This window comes from Fulmarus glacialis, unplaced genomic scaffold (genome assembly GCF_000690835.1).
Source record: "Fulmarus glacialis isolate BGI_N327 unplaced genomic scaffold, ASM69083v1 scaffold413, whole genome shotgun sequence".
Classification (NCBI taxonomy): Eukaryota; Metazoa; Chordata; class Aves; order Procellariiformes; family Procellariidae; genus Fulmarus; species Fulmarus glacialis.
Window position 1 is genome coordinate 35415 of NW_009203364.1, and position 27567 is coordinate 62981.

General features: G+C 48.0%; 2 protein-coding genes across 2 annotated transcripts in view; both read left to right on the forward strand.

The window, feature by feature from the left end:
- Positions 1 to 353: 353 nt before the first annotated feature.
- LOC104074465 (DEP domain-containing mTOR-interacting protein-like) lies at positions 354 to 17902 on the forward strand. Its single transcript, XM_009574592.1, has 9 exons — positions 354 to 439; positions 8358 to 8536; positions 11675 to 11798; positions 13071 to 13249; positions 13876 to 14061; positions 14465 to 14605; positions 14912 to 14982; positions 16441 to 16545; positions 17702 to 17902. Exons 1-9 carry the CDS (start codon positions 354 to 356, stop codon positions 17825 to 17827), a joined length of 1197 nt encoding a protein of 398 aa, XP_009572887.1. The 3' UTR covers positions 17828 to 17902.
- Positions 17903 to 24283: 6381 nt separating this feature from the next.
- The window catches only part of COL20A1 (collagen, type XX, alpha 1), a gene marked incomplete at its 3' end in the record, with an annotated part of 23811 nt that continues 20527 nt past the window's right edge, over positions 24284 to 27567 (forward strand). Inside the window, exons 1-2 of the mRNA XM_009574593.1 lie at positions 24284 to 24356; positions 26816 to 26926. Coding sequence (XP_009572888.1) covers positions 24284 to 24356; positions 26816 to 26926 — 184 coding nt within the window. The remainder of the gene's footprint in view (positions 24357 to 26815; positions 26927 to 27567) is intronic.

Genomic DNA, 27567 nt, shown 5'->3' on the forward strand with positions numbered 1-27567 from the left:
ACAGCCTGTGTATGCCCGGAGCCTGCTGCAGTCATCTACGCCGAGCAAGCAGGAAGGACACTGTCCCCAGCCTGCTGGGAAGCAGACCTGCCACCCTCCCGGCTCCCAGCTGGAGACGAGCGGGTGAGAAACCAGCCAAGCCAGGATCGGATTGCAGCAGGCTCCTCCTCCAGAGACTCCAGAGAGGGAAGGAGAGGCGGGGAGCTGGAGCCAGCAACTTCAGGCTGCCTACCTGCACCTTGCCAGCCGGGCTGGGGACCGCGCTGGGGGCGAGCATCTTCGCCACCCGCATCCCATGGGATGTGCAGGGCCCCTGGGCGCATCTCCCCACCGCCGCCTGCCTCCAGCCCGGCATGGAGAGCCTGAGCCACAGCCTGAAGAAGAAAGCCACGGAGCAGCACTACAGGGCAGAGGTGATGATTGCTGGAGAGCAACTGAGGTAGGAGGTGATGGTGCCCTCCTCCAGGCTGGGCAGGGCTGTGCCCAGCGTTAGCTCCTGGGGCTCTGGGCTGCACGCCGCTAGCAGGAGGCTCAAAGCTTTATCCTTGAGCAAGCGCTTCCCCCCCTAGTGCTAATGTCTCCCCCTCCCCAGTATCTGCTGATCCTTCCCTCACCCACCAAACCAGCGGTGAACCAGGTCCTTTCCCGTGTTACCTCGTCCTGCTGCTCCTCTCTGGGCATCCCCTGCCCTCCACCTCCAGGTGCCAGGGGACTGGCAGGCGGTTTTAGATGGCAAGAGGTTTTTTCAATCCCTTTGCATCCTCCCCTAAACCCTGATGTGGTGACACTGAGCACCTCCCCAAGGTCCCTGGTCCCTGGCTGGCCGGGGACAGCACCGCCTCGGGGGGCGTTCGGACTTTGGGGGGTGAGCTGGGAGGTCGTCCCGTGGGTGCCATGCACCTGGATTGTTTTGCACAGCAATGTGTAGGGTCAGCTCTCTCTTGAAAGTCACTTTTGCGAACTTCTGCTGGTTTGTAGTCCCAGTTCTTGAGCAACTTTTGAGTTCTTTTTTCTTCTGAAAACAGAAATATATTCTCCTACGCAAGGAAATCTGTGGGGCTGAGAAAACCTGTCCCTTGTCTACCTGGGGTCAGAAACCCCCCTTTCTTCTAAGCATGTGGCTGTAGGCTTTTCTAGCTCTTGAGCAGAGTTTGCTTGTTTGTATCTGGAGCCGTTCTGTTTTGTTTTGAAATGTGGGTGGAAAATAGGAAATATATCCTTGAATAATGTAAAGGGCCCAGAGCCCAAGTTTGCTAGCATGAGATTCCTAAAATGAGCTCTGTGTCACTATGTTGTCCGTTCTCAGTGAGTCATGTTAGCTTTAGCTTTATTATTTGTACTTTTTATTATCAATAGCTTTATTATCAATCAAGGATTGATAATTTCCAACTAAGGATTAGGGCCCTGTCTTCAAAACACAGCCAATGTCCAAAGTGGCTGGATTTTAAATACGTAGTGATGGTTAGCCACATTTCCAGTCTACGGTCTTTCACAAATATTACTGCCCTAGCTTTAGAAATTAAATCTTTTCCTTAGGCAGTGACTGGGAGACCTGCTGCTGGGGGTGGAGGCTGCATCAACCCTTCTGCCTTTGCAGGGTTTGCAGTCCATGTTATAAACAAGGCTTTGAAAATGAGCTTAACTTTCTTATAGGGAAAAGCAGCAGCAGCTGATCTAAGAGTGACTTGCCTCATTTCAATAACTCTGTGCGAGACATAAAGTTATGACTTTTTCTATCTTGTGGGCAGGGCAGGCTTATTCATATTTATATTTCCAGTATTTTACTCCTCTGGAGTGACTGAGGTTTAAAATGGGTCCTATAGCCTGGGCCAAAGGAGGGGGTCAGGTATTCAGAGAGAAAATAAAATAATTAAGATGTGTTAAAACTGATCAGTGCGTGTGCAAGGGGGATGATGTGGCTTCCTTGCGCCTTTTGCAGGACAGGAGCATGTCAGATCCTGGACCATGTGGCGATTGTGACTGTAGGGAGGAGAAGGGGATACAATAAATCTGAACAGAGCTCTTCTAGTATACTGCACACTGTGCTGGTTCTTACAAGCAAGGTAAAGGCATAGTACATATGTCTTCTGAAAACCAATAATATCAACTCATTTTTTCCTTCCAGCATTTGTCCGGAGACTTCACTCCTTCTTGTCAGTGTGAACGTACACTGAGCCTTTAAAAAGGATGCTAAAAGCCTGAAGGGAGGCCAAGTTTGTGCAGGGAGGGAATATCTTTCCATTAGTGTAACTGGGATAAAGTTGACTGAAAACCCAAAATAGATGTACTTTTTGGGGCACCCATTTCTTTTTTTCTTCTTTTTTTTTCTCTCCCCTATAGCTGGAGTGCCTTGGAGTTTCCTGATTAGGGAGCTCCCAAAATCTGAGAGTTTTCAGACCAAGCCCATAGCAGCAGGTTGCAGTCTTGAACTGCTTGCCTCTGTTCAGTTTGCTACCCCAGAGTGAACCCGATGCAGGTTCTCTCTGCTGGAAGGGGTGCCAGGAGGGGTAGGAAGCACGTACGATGGAGAGAAGAGGTGAGAGCTCTCACCTCGGAGGCTGATATACGCTAAAACAGCGATGCTGGGAGACACGTGCTGTTTTGCAAACACCGCGGCGCAGGGAGCAGACCCGATCTGCCTTTGGGCAGCCTCGACTGCTTCACGCCCCTGACCTGTCTTGAAAAGCTCAAGCTCTTTGTTGGGTGGAGAAGAGCGGGTGGATTTCATCCAGCAGGACTGCTCTCTTCAGCTGTGTTTGTGAGTAACGGGTCTAAATGCCAAGGAAGGACCCCAGAGAACCCAGTGCTCGCAGTGATGGCGAGGTGGGTCCTTTTGCTGCTGGCTTGGCACACAGCCGTCACGTCCTTCTGCTTTGGTCTGGGCAGGAGCCTGTTCCCAGTGCAGAAAGACTGGAAGGAGCTGCTGGCCAGCACGGGGTGTAAAAGCTGGGGAGGAGGATGAAGAGATGGACACCAGCCTGCAGCTGGGCTCCTCCTTCCCCGGCAGCTCGTCTGGCTGAAAGGAGAAACGAGTGATGCAGAGCAGAGCGTGCGGAGTGCTTGCGTCTGTCTCTTGTATTCAGGGGATCTCACAGCCTGAGAGGAAAGGAGTTAGTGATACGAATCTTCCTGGGGCCTGGATGTCCAATAGGTAGCAGTGGGGAAACTGAGGCAGAGAGGCTGGATCAAGCAAATGGGGCAGGGCTAAATGTCCGCGCTGTGCTCCCCTGCTTTTCCCCAGGTAAGGAATAAAGGAGCATGTAAAGGAGCCTCATGTTCTGCCCTGACTCTGTAAACCTCGATCAGCAAATAACGCTGTTGTATCTACATAAAATCTCAACCATTTGTTTTTCCCTGTTCTCCGCTTCCTGCCCTGCCTCCCCGCTATTGTATTTAACCAAACAAACCTTTGCTCCATCTTTACAGTTCTTTGGCTTCCCAGTAAGTTTGCAAATCCCTCTGAGTTTGGTTTGGCTGGAGGGATGAGTCTGTTCAGTGTCAGGATGCGTTTCCCAGCCAGAAATAGCTGCACAAGCGAGGGGTGAGGGAATGCTTCGTGGGGATGGCCGGGAACAAAACAGATCCTAAAGGAATCGAGGGGAGAGCGGATGCTGTGCTTCGGGCTGTCTGTCTGCCAGGGTCCCTTCGCTTCCAGGGAATGCTGCTTCCTAGTCCATGGAGGGGAAGGTCTTGAGTCTCTCCCCACCAAAAAGGCGAAGATAGTAATTTCCACTGATATTTTGGTCTTGGGTTTGAGAGGGCTGCTGTCTCAGGCTCGTTCCTCACATCTCCCGCTGTCGGTCTTTTTGTTTCAGACATATAAACTTGCATGAAAATCACACTAGTTTTACTGGGTGTTGTGTGTTCCTGGGTGGCATTCTGTAGAAGAGGCCCAATTAGTCATTTCTAATTGCACAAATGGGTTATCTGCACAGAGATATTCTGGAACAGCTACCGCACTTTGAATTCACACCCTGTTGTAACCCGAGTTTCTCAAGTATAGACAAGTCCTTGTGCACTCTCTTCTGGGTATTCCTCATGGTCAAGTGAACCAGCTGTTCTCAAATAACTCTGTTAAGCTGAATTAATCACTCTTAAACGTAAATGTACTCGGTAAATTTATGTCTCAGGCAGAAGAAGTGAGAGGAGAAGGAAAGTTTTCTCCTATGAAGAACAAAATTGTGATTTCAGCTACTGTCCAAAATTTTCAAAGGTGCTGAGTGTTTTATTCAGATACTCAAATTGAGATGCTGTTAAATAAAGTACTCATACTTTAATGCTCTGGAAATTGGGCTCACTTAAAGGTGTGTAGCTGAACATGCCAAAATTTGTATTCCTGGCCAAAAATCTTGGGTCCACAAGAGGTTTAGTGGTTCTCCGCTGAACTTGGATCTCTTCTCCAGGAAGACATTCCCACTTGGAATTGTGGGACGCTGCTTGATGTGGTGGTCACCAGGTGAATGTTATCAAAAGATGAGACTACATGATCAGAATGACTGTAAAAAGCGTATTATTAAATTTTCAGCATTGGTGAAAGTGAGGACTGGGAAGTAGACTTGTGCTTGCTGGGATTTCTTTTTGAGATTTAAGTCCTGTTTTCCTACACATACATTTAAATACAAGTAGGAAAATAAAATATCTCTGTGCCACTTCGGGCTGCCACAGGCGTGCAAAGCTCTCCCCTCTCCCCCGGAATGGACTGGTGCTTTTGCAGACTGGGAGTGCAGCAAACTGGGTTTTGCTGAGCTGCTGCTGTTTGCAGCGGTCGTTTTGCCTGAATGTGCCTCTCCAGCAGCTATTTTGCAGATACGCTTTTGTGGTTCTTGCTGCCTTTTTCTGAGCACTTACTTGTTTGTTTGGTTTTTGGGGGGTTTTTTGGGTTGTTTTGTTTTTTTGGTTTTTTTTTTTTTGTTTGTTTTCCGTACAGATAGGAACAGAAAAGATCCTTTGGGTGACGCATCTTTCCAGGGCCATTTATTTGTACTTAACTGCTGTGGGAATGCGAACTGGAGTTAATATCCTTGAAAGATTCACCTTGGCATTTGAGATGCTCAAGGCCTGTTTACATGGGTAGGAGGTGATGGAGGGTGCCCCAGGGAGACATTCGCACTCCACGCAGGCAGGAGTTCTTGGTGCAGAATAGTTAGCGCTTTAGGGATAGCTCTGGCTGTGCAACTGCGGTACAGTAAAAGTAGCAACTTTTCCAATACAAGAAAGCCCTTTGCTTCGACAAATGCCCCTGATTCTGACTCTGTTCTGAAATTGCGTGAAATGTGAACACACAGAAGTATCAAGAGAGGAGCTCCGTGGGTTGCTCTCCAGCAGTGGACATCCGCAACGCTGCTGGGAAAATGCTGGCCTGCCAGAGGAGCGGGGAAGTTGTGTTTGTAACAGCCGAAATGACTTAAACTCTTGATTCCCTAGAGGTTTGTGTTTTGTGTGGGGTTTGTTTTTTGTTTTTTTTTTTCTCCCTCTGCTATTTACACTGCTGCAGATCTCCCTTTCAACGAGGTTACACGGGGTGAATAATGATGTCTTTGCAGTGCAGTGGACAAAGAAACAATTTGGTTACCCAACGCAGCCTCCCTCTGCTGTTTACACTGCTGCGGATCTCCCTTTCAACAAGGTTACACGGGGTGAATAATGATGTCTTTGCAGTGACCTTGACAAAGAAACAATTTGGTTACCCAACGCAGCCTACCCGAAGCAAATGCATGTGAAAGCAGCGCACCGACTGCCAAGCCAGGAGTGTTCCGTATGAGTCAATTCTCATGTTCCAGCAAGCATTTTATCCTTGCGTTATTCTGCTTTTTTTTTTTTTTTCCCTTCCTTTTGAAGAAGTAATACATACATGGGGTAGATTTTGGCATCTAGGAAACTCATAATATTGCATTATGCATCCTTCCTTAATTTTTTTTTATCTGGAAGCACGATTACAAACCACTCATAGTTTCACTGGCTTTGTTTTTGCAACATCGTACATGGACTGGTTTATAGAGGGTGTCAGCTGAGCTGCTCGAAGACGCAGTTGGTGTAAGGTCCTTCTGTGTCTGAAGGACAGAATTGGTCTCCTTGTAGCTGATGGGAAACAGTAAACAAGAGGAAAGTGAAAAGACCACAAGGACGCGTGAGCTGTGCATCTTCCGCTGCCCTGGGTCTGCGGGCAAGAGGGCAAGCGTGTCACAAACTTCAAAAAAAGGAGGTCCAAGACACTGCTGCTCCAGAGGCACTCAAATACCATTTAATTCCTATCCTGGCAACTGTTCCCAATAGACCAGTTTCAGAATAAGTGTATTTTTAATTTTTTTTTTTTTCAATCCTAGGTTTTAGTAGTATTGTTTGCTGAATATCTTTTTTGTTTTCTTTTTTTTCCCCCCACAAGATCTGCGCATTTTCTGCAGTATTCTGAAACGTGATAAAAAAAGACATATAGGGGAAATAGTATTCTCCCAACCAGTTTCTAGTCAGGCCTTGTGTGATTTTGGTCTATGTGTTATTGTAGGTGAAGGGGTGTGTGTGTGTGTGTATGTGTGTGTGTGTGTGTGTATATATATATATATATATAGTCTTTATAGACTCCTGCAGACTCTTGATAGCAACAGAGTACTCGCGGTACATTTCTTATCTCTACCAAACATGCCTCTAAAGTGGCATCCCGCTTGCTGATTAGAAGGAAAGCATATAAAAATGACGGCTTGTCTTGTCCCATGGCAGAGGGATGTCGGGGTGGGGAGCCTCTCTGTTTGCAGTTGTTGCTGACTGTGTCTGATGGCATTTTGGCAGTGGACCGTGAAATAAAGGAAGGAAAAAGCTAAAAATTCTAAAAATAACAGGCAACTGTCTGTGGACTGTTCTCTTCAGGTAAAATCCATATGCAGAATAACTTCTGGTCACTTGTGGGAATGAGGCTTCCGGGTAAAGAGAGTAAAATACTGAATATAGACTTCAGTATTTGAGGGAGGCCTGTCAAAGGCAAGGCCAGGAGCTGGTTCTGCACGAATCTTTGGTTTAGTACTTTAGTTACCAGGAAGGTCTGAAAATACCTGCTAAGAATTATGTTGGCTCGTAGTAGCCTCAGCATTAATTACAACAATCAATTACTAATTCTCCATCCGACAAAAGGTTTTATCTTAAGACTTTTGAGACCCTAGTATTTGTAAATCTTACAGTATAGGATAATCCATTATTATCTGATAGATTTTTAGGATATTTAAAACTTCTTGTATGCTGCCTGAAACTGTTGTCCAACATGTTGTGTTTTACGCATAACTTCTTCAAAAAGAACAAAAGAACTTGAGGCATTAAATAAAGAAAGGCTGCAGTGATTAATGCCTTTGTAAAATACAGTGGCCCGGGGCGAAACTGTGAATTGAAATGAATAATTTGAAACCAGAAATATCCTGGAGTTACAGAGGAGATGTTTAATTAATATCTCCCCCTGAGTCTGCTGCGTGCATTGGGCATTTTCCAGGGTTAGTATTTTGGGAACAGTCATGACTACAGGGCAAAAGTTTGGCTCCTGGACAGATCTGCTGCCAAGCTGGGTTGGCTTTGGCTTGAACATACAAGGTCTCTGTGCCTTGTGGCTTGCTCAGTTGTTAAGGTCCTTTTAAAAGTCAAAGCCATACTCACCTGAGTAACCTTCACCCATATATACCTTTCCGTCGGAGTCACAGACTAGCCATAACATCAGGGTTTTCAGGATAGGATGGTGGTTGTTTTGGTAAACTCTGTCCCAGTCTATCCCAGTTTGAACCAGAAAATGTCAGGACTGTTGTCCACTGTTGCTGTGGGTTGGTGGGTACATGGATTAGTAGGTAGTGCATGGCATCCACCTGGCATTCATCTCTTAGACACACGCAGAAGAAACGAGTGCTCCCATGACGGCTCCCACCCTGAGCTGTGACTAAGACCTTGTCCTGGGGCAGCTACCTTCCTGCTTTCATGGTTATGGGGAAGCCGAACTAGACACAGAATCGCGCCAAGATGACACATATATGTACCACTACTTTTTTTCTGTGTCTTGGCCCTTCTTCACAAGCTTCAGTTAGCTGCTGTGTATTTTTTAGAGGCTTGTTTAGAACAAAAAGATACATATGGTTCAGACTAAGTCTGGTGCGGGCAATTATATAGCCTGTGTAGTGATAGGAGGAGAGAAGGGGGTGATGGAGAGGCTCCTTAGGATTGACTGACGCAGTCTTGCAAAGCCAAGAGGTTTGGTTGAATTTATAAGTCACTGGCTGCTTGCCAGAAGTCCCAAATCATCAGTGGTTTCTCCAGGCTGGCCAGACACTGGGCTATTAGACCCAAATTCCCCTGTAACACCAGCTATGCTCAATGGCTGTCTTTCTCTCTAGGCTTCGCCTCCACGATGGGAAGCTCATTAAGGACAGACGCTACCACCTCCGAACATACCCAAACTGCTTCGTGGCAAAGGAGCTCACAGACTGGCTGATCGACCACAAAGAAGCACCGGACCGAGAGACGGGCATCCGCCTCATGCAGAAGCTGATGGACCATTACATCATCCATCACGGTGTGTGGGTTTCTCTGCTGCCTGCTGAGCCTCCCCGGGGAGGTGGCTGTGTATCTGGGCACCACGTGTGTCCATCAGCCCAGGATATGGAGGCATGGTCAGGTCCCTGTTCATGAACCTCCTATGGGTGAGGGCTCCTGGAGAAGCTGGGAGATGATGGGCAGCCATGAGCCTGATTGGGGTTGGATCTGTGTGGAGCTGCGTTGTTTTGGGGGATGTGCCAGTTCCCTGCCCCACAGAGAAGGGACTTGGGCTGTGCACTGCTAAAACAGCATCTGAAGTGGCTCTTACTTGAAACCAAGTTCAGTAATGCCTGACCTATATTGCCCTACAGCAATTGCATCGGCAGCCGGTGGTGGATATTTTTACAGAAGCTGGTCTAGCTCATGTTTGTGTCATGCAGAAGTGGAAGCTGAATGGTAACATGCTTCATATCTGCAGGAAAGTTCATTTTTTACATAAGAGTAAAAAATTGAGGCCTTCCTCAGTTTCCCCATCCATGCTGGGGTGGGACAAGTAGGGGTGTGGAGTCAACACCACTCAAAGCAAAAAGTCATCTGGTACCTGTAAACCTGGGGCTGAAGCAATCCTGTAGGAATGCCTCCCTTGGGAATTGTGTGATGCCATTTCAAAGGCTTGTCCATGGAACCTGTTAAAGGGGCGGGGGGGAGGAGAAAAAGGAAGGGGGAGAAAAAGCAGCTTGGTGCTCAAGCCCAGCTCTTAGTATTCAGGCTTTGTTCTTTTTAAAAATTACTTGGAACTTTCAGCAGTTTTGGATTAACTCAGGTCACGTACTGTGGTCTGTGCCTGTCCCTGAGCTGCAGAGCAATCCCCAAGGTCCAGCCCTTGGTCCCGATATAACAACGGGAAACAAGTGCTTCGTATTAGCAAAGAGCTGTTTCTCTCCGTGTGGTTTTTCAGGCCAAATCAGGAACAGAAGTCCTGGATTTTCAAACAGGCCTGGGAGAGCACTGCCCTCGGTGGGAAGGGTTGTGGCTGAGCTGCTGACTCTTGGCTGAGCTCTCTTGCTTCCAAGTCTTCGGGACGCGAGCTATGGTAACCTGGAGCTGGGTGGTAGTTTGTCACAAGAGGATGAAGCTGAGGAGACAGCAGCAGATGACAACCTTACCAAATTCAGCCCTCTCTTCCCTCCTCTTCTCTAGGGCCCAGAAATAGCTGCCTTGGACCACTGCAATGCAAACACTCGCTGTTGCCATCTGCTACTTGCTGAGGTTAATGCCCTTTACATTAAGCTGCCTTGAATAAAAATAAACTGCTGCTGTGCTTTATCACAAAAGCATAAAGCTGAAGCAGTGAGTTCTCAGTTAACCATTAACACTTAAACCTGATTATTTTTCCATCTCTCCAGCCGGCAGTTTCAAATAAATCCATTAGTTAATTAAACCTGTGCAGCACCGGGTACCAGTGCTGTTTTGATTGCTTATCGCGGACGCGTCCCTCCTGCTTCTGTTGTAATTCCTGGCAGGACATAGAAGTTGACTTTCCAACTTGCCTTATGACCATTAATTTTTGTTAGCCCTATGGAAACAGGGCTGCCTGCTAACCGCAGCACTGCGCTAAGTGCTTTGCAATTGGCTGTCTAAACTGTTTGCCCTCTTCTCTGCTGGGATCCAGAAGACGATAATCATCTCATGAAGATCATTGTCTGTGCTGCCTCTTAACGGTCTGATGTGGTTTGAGCTGTTAGTCTATTACGTGCTGGAAACACGTTGAAATTGGTCTTCAAATAGCAAAAATGCTTTGGTTTTCTATGGGCGCAGTCCTGTAAGGTTTTATGTTCAATTCCCGATTGCAATGACATCTGAATTGTTGCTCCTTGGAGTTGTTAAGATGCAAACTTTCACCTTTTAAAACAAGCTGCTTGACCTGCCTTCTTGCTTGATGTGTCACGGGCTTTAGCGTCCTGATTTCACCCCAAGACAACTGCTCAGGAGGAATGATGAACTCCAGATAATCTGACGGTTTGTAGCATTGAGCTGCTCGCCAGAAGGGGAATGAAGTTTTGCCAGTCTGCTCAGAAGAATGAACAAGTGTTAACGTTTTCACAAGAAATATCTTGCGTCTTTTGAATTTCACTCTAGTGGATTACATTACTTTAATGAGGAAATCTTTGTGGGTTTTTTTTCCCCCCTTTGACTAATTTTCTTTGGTTTTCCAGCATATTCTTTACTCTGTGTATTTTTTTTTACCGCTGAAGTTTCTCCTTGCTTCAGAGGGGTGGACCTGAAGAAAGGCAGGCTGACTGATTTAAGAGCTGGACTGTGATTTTTGGGTTGGGTTGTTTTTGTTTTTTTTTTTTCTGACTTGTAGTCTAGGAATCTGTTGCAGGCAAGTTTATCTGTATCCCAAATATTTACCTGCTAAATGTTGCATGCACTTAACAACCATGCATTTACAGATTGTGTGCTCATCCCGAAGGTGAAACTGAGGCCTTTCATATAGATTCGATTATTCCAGTTGTATGCACCTAGCTTTGAAGAAAAATTTCTCTCCTGAGATCAGTTTGCTATGCAAATGAATTGGGCAGGGTTGGCACAAAATGGTGTGGAAAAGTTGGTGTCATTATACATTTTAGCTTACAAGTATTTTTGACAGGGACAGAGGTGATTTTATGGGGTTTTTTCCTCCTGTCCTCCAAGTCTACCTACATGTGGCAGTAGCTTTTTAAAAAAAGCTGATTAAGACAATTCTGTTTGTTTTCTTTTAGTCTAACCCCAAACATCAATATTTAAATTTAAAAAACCCCAACAAAACCCCAAAAAACAACCAAAAAAAACCAAACCAAAAAACTTCCCAGTTTGCTCTAACGAACATTTTAGTGCCTGGATCAAAGTGTAGACTCAAACTCCAGCTGTCCCAAGGTCTGTTCAGTGGGACTGACCTCTCCCACCAGCACGGGCTGCAGGCATTCGTAAGCACCTAATTTGGGGACCGAAGGCTCAGATGCTGGTTGCTGCATGGTATGGGGGGCAAAGAGAAGAACACGGCACACAGCCCCCATAGCTTTTAACCTGGAGGTAACACCCTGCTGAATCTGTGCTCTGTGCAGCTCTGTCTGTCCCTTACGGACTGACAGACGCCTGCAGCACTGACGTCCCTGCTCTGAACTCCTTCCAGTCTGCGACGAGCACTCGGACTACAAGGATGCCAAGCTGCTGTACCGCTTCCGCAAAGATGATGGGACCTTCCCTCTCAGTAAGGACGTGAAGGTGTTCATGAGAGGGCAGAGTCTTTATGAGAAGTACGTGAGTCCTTCCTCTGCAAAATAACTCTCAGCAAGGGGTGCTGGGAGCGGGGTCTGCTGGCTGCGCTTGCTGATGATGCTCTACAGCTGGGAGCCACGGCTACAGCTGGCTTTTCTCTTCCTTCTCCGTACCCTGTGCTGCAGCGTTGGGAAATGCTGTTTCCTGAGCCCTGTCACAGCCGCAGGACAGCCAGCCTCTTTGGGGCTGGGACAGGAGCTGTACTCTGAACTCAGGGATGCTCTTGAGGGCTCTCACGGGCAGGTTCTGGGATCCGGTACAGGGAAGCGCTAGGGTCCAGTCTGCGGTTTGAGTGCTCCCGGGATGGGCACGTCCCGTGGCCATTCCCAGCCCTCCCCCAGCCTCCCCGGGTGAGCTGCTTCTACCAGCACCATTAGGACTTATGTCCCACCAGAATCAGCAGGGTACAGGATCTTCAGGGCCCTCGTGGGGCTGGATCCCTGCACCTCGCTTAGCCTATTTGCAAAATCTGTAATGGAAAAACTAATTCTCAGACAGTAGAGAAAACTCCCTCCATCTCCAAGTGTTTAGTTTTCTTTGTGTTGATTGTTTCTGGTTCTAAATCCAAACCACCTTCCCAGGCACCTCAGGAGTCATTTTGTTAGACTGGGTTCAACCACAGACCACCCTCTGGACCCGGTTCCTTTAACAGCCTCTTCACATCTTCTCCATCCTCAAACCCTGGCAATCAGATTCACAAACTGGCACTGAGGGAGAAGTGCTTCAGCTGGGTGGGCAGTGATTTCGGCTGTCTCCGTGACCCTCTGGCGGACGTGCATCCCTTGTACTTTGCTTTTGCTCGGCAGTGGTGTCCGTGGGACCAGGGAGAGCATCCAGCGCGTCTCATGGCTGAGCCCGCTGCACCCTCTCGTGGAGGCACTGGATTTAGCTCTTGCATATGCCGCAGACTGAATATGTGTTTACTGAAACGCACCTTCTCCATCAATGTGGACTATCTGCCATTTGTTGCATGCATTCGGTTGCTTGCGTGGCATTCCCCTGCAGTCTTTAGCTGAGGTTGCAGCTGAACAGATTCCGCTGAAGCTGCTTCCTCCTCTGTGCTGAAGATTTACAGAGCTGCCTGACTGCAGCTCTGCATTTCTCCCTCCCTTCCCACTGCTCCCAGGCAGCAATGTTTTGGCTGTAATGCTTTGCCCGCTTCTCTTGGCCTTGCTTCGGCTGGCTGCAGCTCCCGAGTGGGACGGCAGGCTGTAGAGCATCACGGGAGCCTTGTCCCCCCTCTGTGCCAGGCTGGTGAGTGTAGAAGAGTCAATTCTGAAGGTGCGAGAGGAAAACTCGGTGAAGTACCAGAGGACTTTCCTGGGCTGCGAGATGATCGACTGGCTCGTTCAGGAGGGAGAAGCAGAGAACCGAAAGGAAGCGGTGGAGCTGGGACGGGCGCTGCTGGAGCATGGGATCATTCAGCATGGTGAGTGAGGGTCCAGCTGGAGCCGGCATGGAAAGCAAGAGATGAGCGTAGTTGTCAAGGCTGTGCTAGGAACAAATCCCCATTCATGTCACGCAACAAGTGCTGGTCAAGTGCCCACTTGGAGATGGCAATGGGGCCTTTTAGTTCTATGTTTGGAGCTGGTGACCTTTGAAATCGGAGCAATCTTCCACCACCCACAAAGGCTTTGAGTTGAAATCTGAGCTATTGCTCTTCAGTTCTTCAAAGCCTCCGGCCGCAGGACTGGGATCCACCCCTGGGTTTAGCGGGCTGGCTTGTGAGGATGTAATGTTCATCTCCGCTTGGCTGGAGGTCATAACTGTCTGCAGGAATTAAACTTTCGATTCAGCAGGCAGGGAGTCCTCTGGGTGTCTTGGGACAGGGGCAGGTGGGGGGCTGTGACTCGGTGGTGCCCCCCTGGGAGATGGCATCGCCTGGGGAGGTGGCCCTGCTGTTCCTCCTTCCCTGCAGGTAGCATTCTCAGTCAGTCAGAAAAACTGCAGTAGAACACAGAGACGTTAAACGCAATTCATCTGGGTCCCTCAGTATATTTGCTATATATTTTTCACACCCCCTCAGCCTCTTCTTCCTCCCCTGTTCTCTCCTAGTGTCCAACAGGCATCACTTCTTTGACAGTGACATCCTCTACCAATTCTGGATCAACTTTCGACGGAGGCGTCGTCTCACAGAGTTACTCAACGAGAACTCTTCTCGCGCTCTCTCTGAGAGCCCGGACAGCCCGTTCTGTCTTCGCAAGCTCAACCCGGACCCAGGCAACACCAGCTTTCTCTCTGGTAACTGTGGATGTGCTTGTGGAGGGGTGTGAAAGCAAGGATTACATTACCAGAGTATCCCAGAGCTGAGGGTGTTGCTCCAGAGCTGAGGGTGTTGCTCCAGCAGCGTGTAGGATGTTCCTCCAGGCATCCCATGAAGTGACCACCCATCCCACTGGTTTGTGGTGGATGTCATGATGTGGTGGCAGCCTCTATCACAGCTCCCCATCCCAGGAAAATAACTCAACTTACCATCAACTCAGCTCTTGATCTTTCTTTGCAGCTAGTTTTATTCTTTCTAAGCTCAAATGCCATCTTCAGTGTATGCTTACCTTCCAGATGTGAGTCAGGCTGGTGGGGGAAGCTTGTTCTTTTAAACTAGTCTGTTCCTTCCTTGAGTAATTGTTATTTCTGCCTCTTTCAGTCCAGACCAACAAGGAGATCAAAATTGTCTCAGCGGTTCGGAGGAGCAGCATCACTTCCCTCGCTGGAAACTCCAACCCCTACTTCAGCATTGCTCCTACGTTGGTATTCCCTCCCGTGGCTGAGTGCAACCCCAAATCAGGTCTGGGCTTCTGCTTCGCCCTGTCATTGCACAGGATACACCTATTCCTTCAGGGCACGGCCTCGGGTCCAAACCCATCCACTGACTTGCAAGAGGAGAGGGTCAGCCTCACCTCTGGGTCTTGATTTGAAAAGTTGTGCGAGTGTTTTGAAAAACATTGAGATGAATGCAAAGATTTCTGTGTGCAGTAACTGTGGCTGGTTCTAACATTGTTCTCTAGCCCATGGTAATCCCCAGGCTGCCTCGTTATGCGCTTTACTGTATGAGATCCTTGATTCTGATAGCATCTGTCACCTTCTGCTCTAGTGTTAAAGAGACCTGTCACCAATGAAGAGCTCCTGTCCCCTGGGGCCCCCTACATCAAGAAAACGCTAACTGTAAGTGACCCTAGCCAAGGGTATTGCTACCCCAACGGTACTGAGCGCTCTGACTGCTCTTTGATAGCTTGCTGTCTGCTGCTCCGACCTCTGTATGTTGAAACTTTGATTGCATGTCACATCATCACGGCTCTTTCTTGGTGAGTCTCAGTGGGCCAATGTCCGCAGATGCTATTGTGGGTGAAAATGTGCGCAGGCTCTGTTTTAGTTTAATGTATATTAATGGGGTAGATCAGGAAAGAGAGTGTTTCCTGGACAGAAAAACTCCCATTTATGTTTCATCCAGCTCCATACAAACTATAAAATCAGGCAAGTCTTGTGACAGCTGAGACATTGACACTCATCCTCTGTCACACAGAATCCGCCTTGATGCACGGCTTTATGCATCTTCCAGGTTCCTGCTGCGGATCGGATGTGTTGATATGACCCATCAGCATCTGATGGAGCAGCACTGAGCAGGGAGCATCCGAGGGCCACTCTTGCCTTTCTTATGATGGGTTTTTTTCATGGACAAAATAAACACACTGCAAAATCTCTAGGATGCTGTAGACAGCCTGAGTTTTGGGCTTTGTGCTTTTCTAATTATTTCTGAAGCCCGGTCAAGGCAGGGCTGGTGGGTGTGAATGTTGTAAGAAAGTTCCTGCCCTGCAGATCCTATCGTGCTTGTTTATTTTTGTGTAAAACTTCTCAGCCCTTTTCTGCCCGCCTTTGAAAGGGGGAATCTCACAGTGGACAGTTTAGGAAGCGGGAGAGCTGTCTTGCCATACTGGTTTGAGGAGCTTACAGAGGAGCTGTGGATCAGGTTCCCAAATTAACTGCTGTAGAAATTGGTGGGAAGGAGCAAGAAAAATAAAGCTGGTGGTTAGTGTGGCGTGTATGAGGACGTGCCGTTCATTCTCCTCCTGAATGCTCTTGCCCTGCCCTTCAACTCTGCCAGCCTGGGCCTTTCATGGCTCATTTCCTTCTGCTTAGCTGTGCAGTTGCTGTTATTTATTTATATGGATAATGCGCAAAGTCCTTTGGGAATTCCTGTTCTCTTTTAGTCACATCAGATGGCCACAGTATTACAGCAAACTGCTCTGACAGACTGAGATCAGAGTGGGAAAAACTAAGGGTGGCTAGTTCCACCCTGGAAATGCTCTCCTGTGCCAAGGAAAAGGCACCGCATGCGTGCTCTGGAAATGTTCTGAACAGGCTCTTGGTGCATGCCTTGCACTTCAACTTCATGCTGCCTGTGCTTCACTCTTCTGCACTTGCTGGCAGGGAATATTAATCAGAAAGCAGCTTTGCAGAGAGCAATTAATCTGTGGTCTGTGTCTCACTTAGTGCACAGCATTTTCTCTCCCACCCATGACAGATCAGGATCATGAGCAGAGTTCTCCATCTCACTAGGAACTGTTGCATCTCCTCTACCCAGCCCGTTCCTTGGTTTTTAAAACCCTTTTGTTCTGCTTGTAGATTGTGGGGGATGCGGTGGGCTGGGGGTTTGTGGTTCGAGGAGGAAGACCTTGCCACATCCAGGCAGTGGACCCAGGAGGACCCGCTGCTGCTGCAGGGATGAAGGTACTTCTTACTCGTGGTGACTTGACAGGAGGCAGGACCTATGTCCTGTTTGAGCTTCTCGGGCTGAACACACCCTCTGTGATAATCCCACCTCCTGCAGTGGGGATCGGTCCGGTCGGCTCGTGGAGCTCTGGCGGTGCTGCGAGAGGCGGAGGGAAGGATGCTCTGCAGGCAGCCTGCACTGTGTGTGGCTGCACGGCGGCGGGTTTGCCTCTTGCCAGGGCAGCACTGGGGCTGCGGGCAGCGAAAACTGAAAAAAACCCTGCCAAAACAAAGCCATCCCTGTGGTAGACTTTGGAGCTGTCAAAACTGTTTGAGCTGCTAAAAACAGAGCAGAGAATTCCCAGTTCAGCTCGGGTAACTATATATAACCCCAGTGAAGCAGGGAAGGAGCAGAGCTTTATCCTGAATCACCTGCTCTCACAGCTCCTGAGATGTAACACGTTTTGTGTTTCTCTGCTATTAACAATGTAGTGCTGTGTAGAACTATTTTCCATGTACATGAAAGCTTAATGACCTTAGACTGATGCCTTAGAATAGAATCATCAAGTAACTTCCAGTATTTCCAGCTCAGGTGAAATGAACTGAGGTCCTGAAACTCATTTTAGACCCAGGCATGTATGGGTTTTGTGTGTAGAGTTTTAGGCGTGAATGAAAGAAATGCTGGATTTCACAGTTCCCTATAAAAACCCTAGCAGCGAGGGATTCATTTCTACAAGCTGATATAAGTCTAAAGTCACATGGATATTTGAAATAATGGGATTATTCAGAGGCAGAGTGTGACTCCTTGTTTGCTTCAGGCAGGATTGGAAGGGTATGGATGAATTTGTTTCATTTACTCAAGAGCCCAGTTAGTTTCTCCTTACCTAATCTCATTTGCTACCAAATTGCTAGTTGTTAATATTGCGCCTTATTTCCATCTGTGAAATGAACCACTGCTCATAAATGAGTCTTTTTTTTCCCTGTTAGCTCACAGTCTAAATCCCTTTGGTCCCTTTTTTATGATATAGTGATTGTAGCACAGTGATTATTTGTGTAGCTTATGGAGTGGTAATGCTTTAGGGTTTGCATTGCAGCCGCTGGCTCTAGTCAGTCACGGGCAGAAGTTGCCGTGAAGACATCGGTTGAAGGTAACCTGCCCTTCCTCTCCTTGCAGGTGTGCCAGTTTGTTTTCTCAGTGAATGGTATGTATGTTTTGCACCTGGACTATCAGACCATCAGCAGCCTCATCATGACAGGACCACGAACTCTCATGATGGAAGTCATGGAAGCCATTGAATGAGCGAAGGAGTCTCATCCTGCCGCCGTTTGGAAAGGCAGGACACTCCACTAAGCAAGGATGGACTGTGGGGAGGGACCAATTGACCATTCACTGTGAAATGTTAGCCAGGCATTTTAATATATTTTCAAATAAATACATTCTAATGGACAAGTCTTGGATTTTGATGTTGTTGAAATACTTGGCTCTACCTGATCTTGAGAGGCTCTAAGCTCTTGCAGCTCCTTTTTAATGCCAGTGGGAGAGTTCAGCACATCATGGAACCGAGCCTTAGAACAAGCCGTTCACCCAGCCAAGCTCCAAGGCAGGTGGCACAAGCTGGTGAGCAGCAAGAAGTTTGATACCAAGCAAGGGAGTACGTCTGAGCTCCCCTGAGTTGTCTGTGCAGTCTACTGAGAACAAAACGGGTTTTCCAGATGGCCCGGTAAGCCGTGCCATTGACTCTGTCAGGAAAATAAGGAAATGAATACAGTGATGTACGCTTTCTTGTGAAGAAAGTCTAAGGCTCCTGCTACTCTCTTGGCTTAGCCACGCTCGCAGCCGGGACTGGTTGCTCTTCCCAACTGTTTCTTGAAAAGGTGAGACTTCCATGATTGTGCTTTTTGTGCCCCCACCCCCTAATAATGCTTAAATTCATTAACCAGCTTCACCTCGGCATGGAGCCAGGCAGAGGTCCCAAACGTCATAGGCTGCTACCAACCTAGTGATGGGTGGCAGCGGGGGAAAGGAGAGACCCTAAACAGTGTCTGCCCAAAAGGAAACGTGTCATAGTCTGAGTTTGACTCTGGGAGAGAACAGAAGTGAGTGAAAGCCACCAAAATCCATCCCCCCTGGGCCCTGCTGCTCCCAGGATGACTGCATTTGCAGGCAATGCAGAATATTCATACGCAGACTACCCTGAAAAGGAACTAAATATAGAATAACAGGTAATAACAAGAAACTGTAGAGGTTTCTTGCTTTCCAGTTCACAGAGCATCCTGCTTGTGATCAGCCTGCAATGCTGTGCATGCAACAGGATGATTTCCAGCGCTCCCGCTTAGGGTAGGTCCCTCAGTGCAGCTCTTTTGGCCACCAACCAACTCTTTAAAAAAAAAAAAACCAACCAAACCAAAAAAATAGTAATTTTGATTTGTGTTAAAGTGGGAGCTGACTTTCTTGGAAAATCTGGTGTCAGCTGTATATTAGGTATTGCATTACTGCTGGCTGCCTTTTTTTTCCTCGGTATAAAGGGATATGTGTTCCCCCAGCGCTGCTGCAGTGGTAATAGGACTACTTGGAGCACAGCATTCCTGGAACATGGTCCAAGCAAGATGTTTGCATTGATAATCCACTGGGGTCCTTCCAGCCCCTAAGTGAAACCAGAGAATCTTTTAAGCCGTTTGTCAATATGCTCTCAGTTGTTATTTCTAGCCAGTCAGTGCACAAGCAAAGCAGCATCCGTCCGCCTTTTTGCTTTTTAAATTCTGGTTTGTGTTGTTGTTCAGGGAGGGCTTGGGTGTCTGTGGTGGCCCCAAGTTTTAATCCAGAATGTTGGGCTTGAACTAAAGTCAAAACTAGAAGACCACAGCATTTTGTGGGCGCCTTGGGAAAGGTAGGTCAGAAAGCAACAGCCTGAACATAAGCACTGGAAGCAGCTCCAGATTTTTCTGACACGAACAGAGCACACATTTTAGCTCTGGATCTGAATTCCCTGGAAGTGAAGTGCAGGAGATCTGTGCTCTTTCCTTTCTCACCTCCTCTTAGTTTTCAAGTACACTAACAAATCTGAGCAACTACTGAAATCCAGTAGGAATTACAGAAGAGGTAATTTGTGGTATTTACATGTAGGGCAGTGACAAGTCTCTCTCCTCAGGCTATCAAATGCCCCGTGTTTTGTCTTAACAAGATTTAAGTGATTCCTTTTGATGTTATCCTTTGGCCTTGTCCTGTTTTTATGATGCTTTTAAATACTTACTAGATTATAAAGCAAAATGGCAATGAACCATCAAATGTTTCTTTAGTGTGCACAAATATTTAAAAACTATGATATTTTTTTTTTCCCCTCTCTGAGTTGACACTTTCAAAGGCGCCTGTGTTTCCTATAGAACAGCAACAGCGAGTTTCTTGCAGCTCGCCCTGTTGCAATGGGAGACTGATGCTGACAGTCCCTGGAGATGCAGCTGAAAATCTGGCCTCCATTTATAATGAGAAATGCCACTGTCAGTCGTTCCGTTCCTGGCAATGAGGACCAAATCTTGCCGAAAAAGTTTTGGCGCAGAGCTGGGCGGCTCTCCCAGGCACTCCCGGGGCTGGGGACCACATGCCGGTGGAGGTCAGGGCTGTATCCCACAGCTGGGAAGTTTGCAGCACCATCGAGCTCCAGTTCATGATTCAGCCTCTGGCCTTGCAAAACTTACAGATGTGCTTAATTTCCTTAAGCAAAAGCGATGCAATTTGCCTTCAGTGCAAACACCGGGCTCTCAAAACTATGTAATGGGATGTGAATGGGATGTGAATGACTTCATCCCTGCGAATCTGACAGTGGGCGGGAGCCACGACTTGTTGCTGCGCTCTAGGAAATCAGCGTGCAGCTTCCTAGACATATATTTAGTATTTAGTTAGCAAAACCACTAAGAGCTGTTTACTGTTTTTCATAGAAGCAGTCGCTTTTCGTGCAGGCTTCATTTAGCTGCACGTAGGGGCCAAGCAGTGCTCTCCGCTGCGTGGTGAGAGGGAGGTGGGGGAGTCGCTGTCCCTCTCCCCCTGCTCTCCCTCCCCTTCCTTATCCCTCCTGACGTCTGGGAATTGAAATCTCTAATCACGCCGAGGAGCAGACAAGGCGCCAGGGCTGCTTCTCCCACAATTTAAGAATGTAGCTGGATTCGTCGCACCTCCCGGCTGACTCCAGGAAAAGCCGCGCCGCTCCGCAGAGGTCTGTGGCTCATTCCTCTTTGGGGCTCGGTTCGCGGGGATGCCGAGGAGGGGCTGTGTTGTTTTGGGGCGTGCGTGGGTATCGGCGAAGCAGGGAACTTCTGCAGGGTTTTGCTCTCTGGGAAACTTGGAGCTGGTGCAGCTCAGCTCGGGGCAGCGCTGCTGATGCTGCACGGGGGCGGCAGGTCTCATCCTCTTATGGTGAAGTAGCTTCAAGACTCGCATTCGCTGCAGGTCAGGTCTAAATAACGCCAGGACTGTGTTAGCAATTCTTTTGGAGTGATGGCTGTGAGAAACGTACTTTGTTTGTTGGTTTGTTTTTTTTTCCTTCTATTTTGTGGTTAATAGTATAAAACCTGCTGGAAATTGCTGCCAGAGGGGACAGTACTTGGAAGGGTTTGTTAGCCACAGCAGTTGCCTGGGTGGGTTTTTCCCACCTGGAGGTGTGGTGTGGGTCTGCATCAAGCCGATGTTACTGAGCCTGCCCGGGCTGTGGGGAGCTGCAAAGGCTCATCCGAGAAGTGAAACTTTTTTGAGACTGATGCTGGGATAATGGAGACTTTTTGTTCAATAGTGGAACTGAAATACAGGAGATTTCCAGGAGAGAACGGAAAGGGTTTGATGGATGTGATTTTTTTTTTTTTTTCCCTCTTCTTGTTTTAGGTCCTTTAACTAGCAAAGCACTCAGGGAGCGGGGGACAGATTTACTCCCTGCAGCTGGCGGCCTCGGGCAGGTTGCTGGTCTCTTCCGCAGGGCTGTCACTGGCGCTGCTCGCGTGTCCAGCAGCGAGTGGGCCACGAGGTGACACTGCTTCTGCCAGCACTTCTGTGCAGAACGGTGATGCCCTCTGGGATGAGGAAATGTCCCCAAACTGTGGCTGTGGAGGGTGGAAATAACTCACAGTGCCCCCAGATCCTCATTTTGAGTTGTGCTGATTTAAACATGTGGCAGCGATTTTTTGCATAGAATATTTTTTTTCTTTAATTAAAGCAACTACTTTAAAAGTTTCCTGTACAAATAAGGGGATCTCCGACTGCCTTAACCTCCAAATCCCCTCTGAGCACACAGCTGGGGCAAGCGGGAAGTGGTGTTGTGTCCCCCCCGCTATTTTCCAGGCCCTGGAAATGCCACATGCTCCATGTGTTGCTGTCTCCAATTTCTTTCCCTGGGCGAGTAATGGGAGAGAGGCATCGGCGTGCCGGAGGCTGCCTGCCTGCCAGCAGGCTGGTGTCACTGTGGTCCCCTCCGTCCCAGGGTGCACAGCTCAGCTGGGCTGGATGGTGGGACCAGCAAGGGCAGAAATGGGTGGGAAGGGACCATGGAGACCCCGGCTTGGGGTCCGGCAGGTAACCCGCGGAGAGGGAGCTCTGCAGGGTGGGGAAGAGAGAGCTCCTCCAGCCATGTATCTTCCCCCATTTCAAAAGGGGGCATTTGTTATCCCTGCTTTACAGGTAGGAAAATGAAAGTTGGCGAAGAGGCAAAATAGTGATGGGTTTGCCTCTGAGCTAGGAAGGAGAGATGAAGTCCCTGCTCCTTGCTTTAGTTGCAGTAAAGGTCCACACCCCGGGCACTTACTGGATCCGACCTGGGTTAATACTGAACTCACCCTTGCTGACACATCAGGGTGGAAGCTCCTGGCTGCATGGGACCTGCAGCAAGCCCAGTTCAGTGCAGGCTGGAGAAGCCCATGTGTTTGTTTTGCTGGAATTTGGATCCTGTATAACCCTGGTTCACATGAAAAGATCATGCACAATTCAGTGCTTTTGCCAGAGTTTGGCATTCCGTTGGCCAGCAGAACCACGGGGAAGTTGAAAGGAAATCAAGAGCAGTTTTGTGGCATTGCAAAATGGCACAAATGAACTTTTGATTCAGGGAATTTTTCAAAAATGCAGGCTTCTTGCTGTTGTTTGGCACATGTACCTCTGCAGCCAGGGCAGGCTTTGCTGTTCTTGAGGTGACCGTCAGCTTCCTGAAACCCACCTGTAAAATGTTTGCTGTTTTTCATAAGCAATGACTTCATTGTATTAGCTAGGAAAAAAAAAGCAAGCGTTTCCCATGGCTAAGGGCTTCAGTTACACTGCAGTTGTTCTGTATAATCTGATCTTCAATCAAAAAAAAAAAAAAATCACAGACTGAGTAGGGTGGTTAACGTCTCCCTGTTATAACTTGCATATTTTTCATTCATTCTTTTTAGAACAGCAACTTAGAACTGATTTAAACCCCGGGAGATCATGGCTGGGTCACTCACATGCATATTTATTTTTCCCTGAAATCTCTAAAAAGGTGATGTATTTGAGGGGAAATAGGCATTCGCCAGGAGCCTTTAAATACCTGTCCATCAAAATGAACAGAAGTGAAATGTTACTGCAGACGGCAGTGGAGGAAACTTGTGTATGGTCTGGTTCTGCCAAAAGCAATAAGGCTGAAATGTGTAGCATAAAAATGACAGATGCCAATGATGCATTGCAAAAGGCCAACAGCACATGTTTTAAACCTGGTATTGAGACTGAGGTAAGGGGGAGGCACTACTTCCATCAGGGCTCTTTTATGGTGACCTGACATTTCTGACCCAAACTGAATAAAACTGAAATCCAGGCCAGCAAAGATAACTGAAGGTGCTCGAGGTCTGTGGGCTGTAGGCTGGCTGTCCTTAACCAGCCAGCTTTGTCAATGCTGCAGAGGTTACTTCTAAGTCAAACTGATCCTCTGCCATGATTAAGTCTGTAACTGCATCTGTTTTCAGTCTCGTTCAGGTGAACAAGTTAAAACAAGACTATCCCAACAAGTCCTGAATGTAACTTCTCGGGAACTCCACCGCAAAATAAGAAATAAACCCCTTGTTTCTAAACTGTTGATATATAAACTCATCTAGGTCTGTGGCATCCCTCCTGCTGCATAATTGCTTTATCACAGTGACTACAGGGTCATTAAATCTGTGATGTGAGGAGCTCGTCTGGCAAAGAGTGCTCCTGTAAATGCTTTTCCCCTTATGATCAGCGCGTGCATTGCAGGGACATGAGAAAGATGCTCTGTGTGTGTATGCCTATATTGACTTTGGTCATGATAATTGGAAATAATAAGTTCTGTATTATTTAAAACAGAAGTTGTTCTGGAGTCTATGTCTGTCCAGTGATTTGGCCAATGCTGCTTATTTCCATGATCAGAGCAGAACCCGACACGTATGGTGCCGCTGTTGAGATCGTCCTACCAAGACAGCAGTGCCCATCTCCAGGACCAAGCAGGCTGAGAGGAGTACTGGGTCAAAGCCTACTCCCCATCAGGTGTATAAACTCTATTTAGTACTGGTCCAAGGCATTGAACAGCTGTATTGAAGAGACCAAGAATGTAAAATAATATATAGGAATTGCAGGAAAATTCACTATGTGCTTCTCCATCCACTCTTTCAGTGCTGTCAATAATGTATAGAGCTGTAGATCTCAGCTTGTGGTCCTTTAACTGAGGACTGCAAAAACCTAGGTATTGTCATGCTGAAATGTAACTTTTAATTAGCCTTCGTGATGTTTGCCTTCTCGTAGGTCCTGGTCACCATGCTGATTCGCACTTATTTCTTTTTTGCCTGCCTGCCCGTGGCGAGTCACGTCTGGGGACGAGTGGGCCAAGGTAAGGAGCGCTCCTGCCCTTGCTCTGGGCAATCCCCTGTGGTTTGGCTGTCACCTGGGTTAACTTACCCAGCCTGAGCCCTTCCCGCTGGCAGTGGCACCACATCTGAGGGACATTCCCAATCCTACGCAGGATTTCAGGGGACTGCTGTGCTCTGGTGTCTGTTGGTGAAGCTCCAAACAGCCCGTTCCCACACATGAAGAGCACTGGGAGATCAGGGGGCCCGTTTGGGGAGAGTATCTCGATCCCTCCCCACCCTGCAAAGCCTGTCCTCATCACTGGCAGCAGTTCAGCATGCCGCTCCCTCGCACCAGGAATGCATTTCAGCCTGTATAAGCAATGAAGGGTGCTTATATGATCTGCAAATGGAGCTTGAGAAATAGGAGGAAAAAGTGGTGTTGCTTCTCTTAGTCACTGCATCTGTCCTGCACTCTGAAACTATTGCTTTGGACGTATATGGTGGTACGTGGTGCAACATCTGGATAAGAAAGCACACGAGGTGCATTCCTCCTGTAACATATAGGGCTCCCATAGTACCATAAATGATCAGAAAATACCTATAGCACCTCACTGTGGCCTTTCTGATGTTGAAGATCCACCTTTATATTATGTTTGAACCTTCTGTGGAAGTGGTCAGCACAAAGGTTTCTAGAGAGGTGATGGCACTTCAGAGTGTCTTCCAGACCAGCGTCTGTAGTTAAGTCTGGGCTTAACTCCCTATCAGCTGGAGATCAAGGTTACAGCATCAAATAGCGCACATCGAACACAGGGCGGGGAAACAGTGGAGCTTTCATGGCACTGGGGTTCATTTGCATCCAGCACATAATGGGGCTTTAGAGGATGCTGTCCTTTCTGATCTGTCTGGGGACATTCTTGCCTTTTCAGCTTCCTGGCTCCTAGAGTGATGGCCGAGGAGCTGGACCACACTTGGCCAAAAGACGACAGCTCCATGTTTAATCTAACTATGAATTCCCTTCATTGTTCCACGTTCTTTTACCATTTCTCTTAGGCGTGATTCTGGGATTTTATTTTGCCCCTCACCCCTCTTCCCCATGTTTTCCTTCTTCCCCTTCAGATTTGCCTGGAGTGAGATGTGAATCTGAGCTTTGTTTACCCAAAATAGTTATCTGCTTGTTGGGCAGCCTGCAGGAAGTCTCCATGAGGAAAGGTTAAGGCACAGATGTTGGGCTGAGACAAGCAAGTCCTCGCTGCCAGCTCTCACTGCTTTCTTGGGCTGTGACTTCATGGCAAAGACGTCGAGAGATGTCTGGATGTCATGCAAGACCAGATTAGGGACCTGAGGAGTCCCGTGCAACACACAGTTTGCCAGCACTGAGCAGGACACCCTGGGTCACCCTAAGCTTTTTTTATGAGTAAAAAATTGGTAACAACCGCAAATGAGGGTGGGCATTTGAGTGCAGGTGCTTACAGCGTGCAGGCAAGGGATGCGCTCACTCGTTGCGAATGAGGGCAGCCTGCTGGAAAGGCAGCTGTGGGTACAGTGTCAGGAAGGAGGGGAGATAAATCTGCTGAGTTGCCATCATATCCAGTCAAGTGAAAAAGTTTCCTATACTGACATTTGTACAACAGTACAGCTATGTTTTAGTAAGGAATCATGGATTCAAGGAGTGACACATGAGTTCAGACATCTAGATGGGGTTTAAAAGATATCTGTGAAATCTGGAGATGATAAGGGAAAGTGCTCTTTCTTCTTTTTACCTCCTTGTCTGATATTATTTTTTTCCTCAGGATTTGTCATTTAGTTTGCTGCTCCCTGCAGCAAACTGATACAAGCTGGTGCCCATGAGTTATGGTTCTGCCAGGAACTGTTATTTACACTTTATCAGGTTTTCCTTCTTTTTTTCCTCTTTTTTTTTTTTTTTTTTTTCTTTTCTTTCTAAACCTAGCTGGTCCTTGGAGCTGCCTCTGAAATGATCTTTCTGCAGAAGTATGGGATCCATCACCTGGAGAATTTCTGTATTTCTCAGCAGCCCAAGCCTATTGAAGAGCCTCACTGAGCCCTTTTATCTATTTCCTGCCCTCCCATTCAGATGTTTGCACTAAACACACTTGCTGAAACAGAACATTCTGTGTGAAAGCTCCTGGGAGAGTCCTCCAAGATGTGAGGGGTGCAGGGAAAGCCCTCACCTCTATGGCAGGCTGTTCTCCCTGTTTGCAGCAGTATATGTTGAGGTCTCATTTGAGCGCCTGAGAAGCTTCTCTTCACGTAGGGTGGAGGCTACAGATTTGCAGTGACGCGTGGTAGAGGTGCAGGGGGACTGCAGGAGTTGCCGTGCAGCGTCAGGGGATGCTGAGGACTTGCATGGAGTGGTGAAGGTTTCCTCTGCACTGCAACTGTTCCCCTGTCCGTAGAGAGGGCATATGTGGTGTTTTGTGGGTGCATATACAGAGGGAGGAGTTGCATCCATAACAGCACGGACACGTCTCCTCCTCCCCAGGGTCAGGTCGGCTGAAACTCACTGTCCTTTCTGAAGACAGGCTCCAAATGAAATGGAAAGAGACCGAAGGGAACATCAATGGCTACAAAGTTCGGGTAAAGCCCATGGCAGGTAAGTGCTAATGCATTGGACGTCAGACCAGCAGAGATTTGTGTATGAGTGAGGGACTGAGCTTCAGCTTTTGACTGGTGGACAACAGGACTTAAGAGCATTAGTTAGACCTGAAGGTGACAGAGAGAAGGCAGAGGGAATTATCCACTGGTTGTTCTGGTTTCAAGTGTTGACTACCTAGATCAAAACTTTCCACTGGGCTGTACACACAGTACGGACAAGAAGCCTTTCTGGGCACCATGAGAGCAGTCCGTAGTGCCATGTCAGCGCAGGCACAGTCCCTCTATCACTCATTCACAAGAGGGAGATGGAATTCATCCCCCTTCATCCTAGGGGAAAGCCTTAGCCAGAAAGTATTGCTCTTTGGGACTGTGTGGAAAAAAAAGATGAGGAAAGATTCATTGTCTGGTTCTTCTGTGGGAGCTCCCAGCTCTCCCCCCACCTGCAGGGACACGGTATGGGAAGTCCTTGACCCCATGTGTGTGTGGGGCTCCCTGCCCTGGCCGAGCTCCAGCTCTCCCTGACTTCAGATGCTGAACCTGGTAGTGTTGGAAGGGCACGACGTCCCTCAGTGGGGGCAATGGTTGGAGGCAACCTTAGTCTTGTCTGGCATTTGGTTTTCAGTCGCTGCCGCTCTTCTA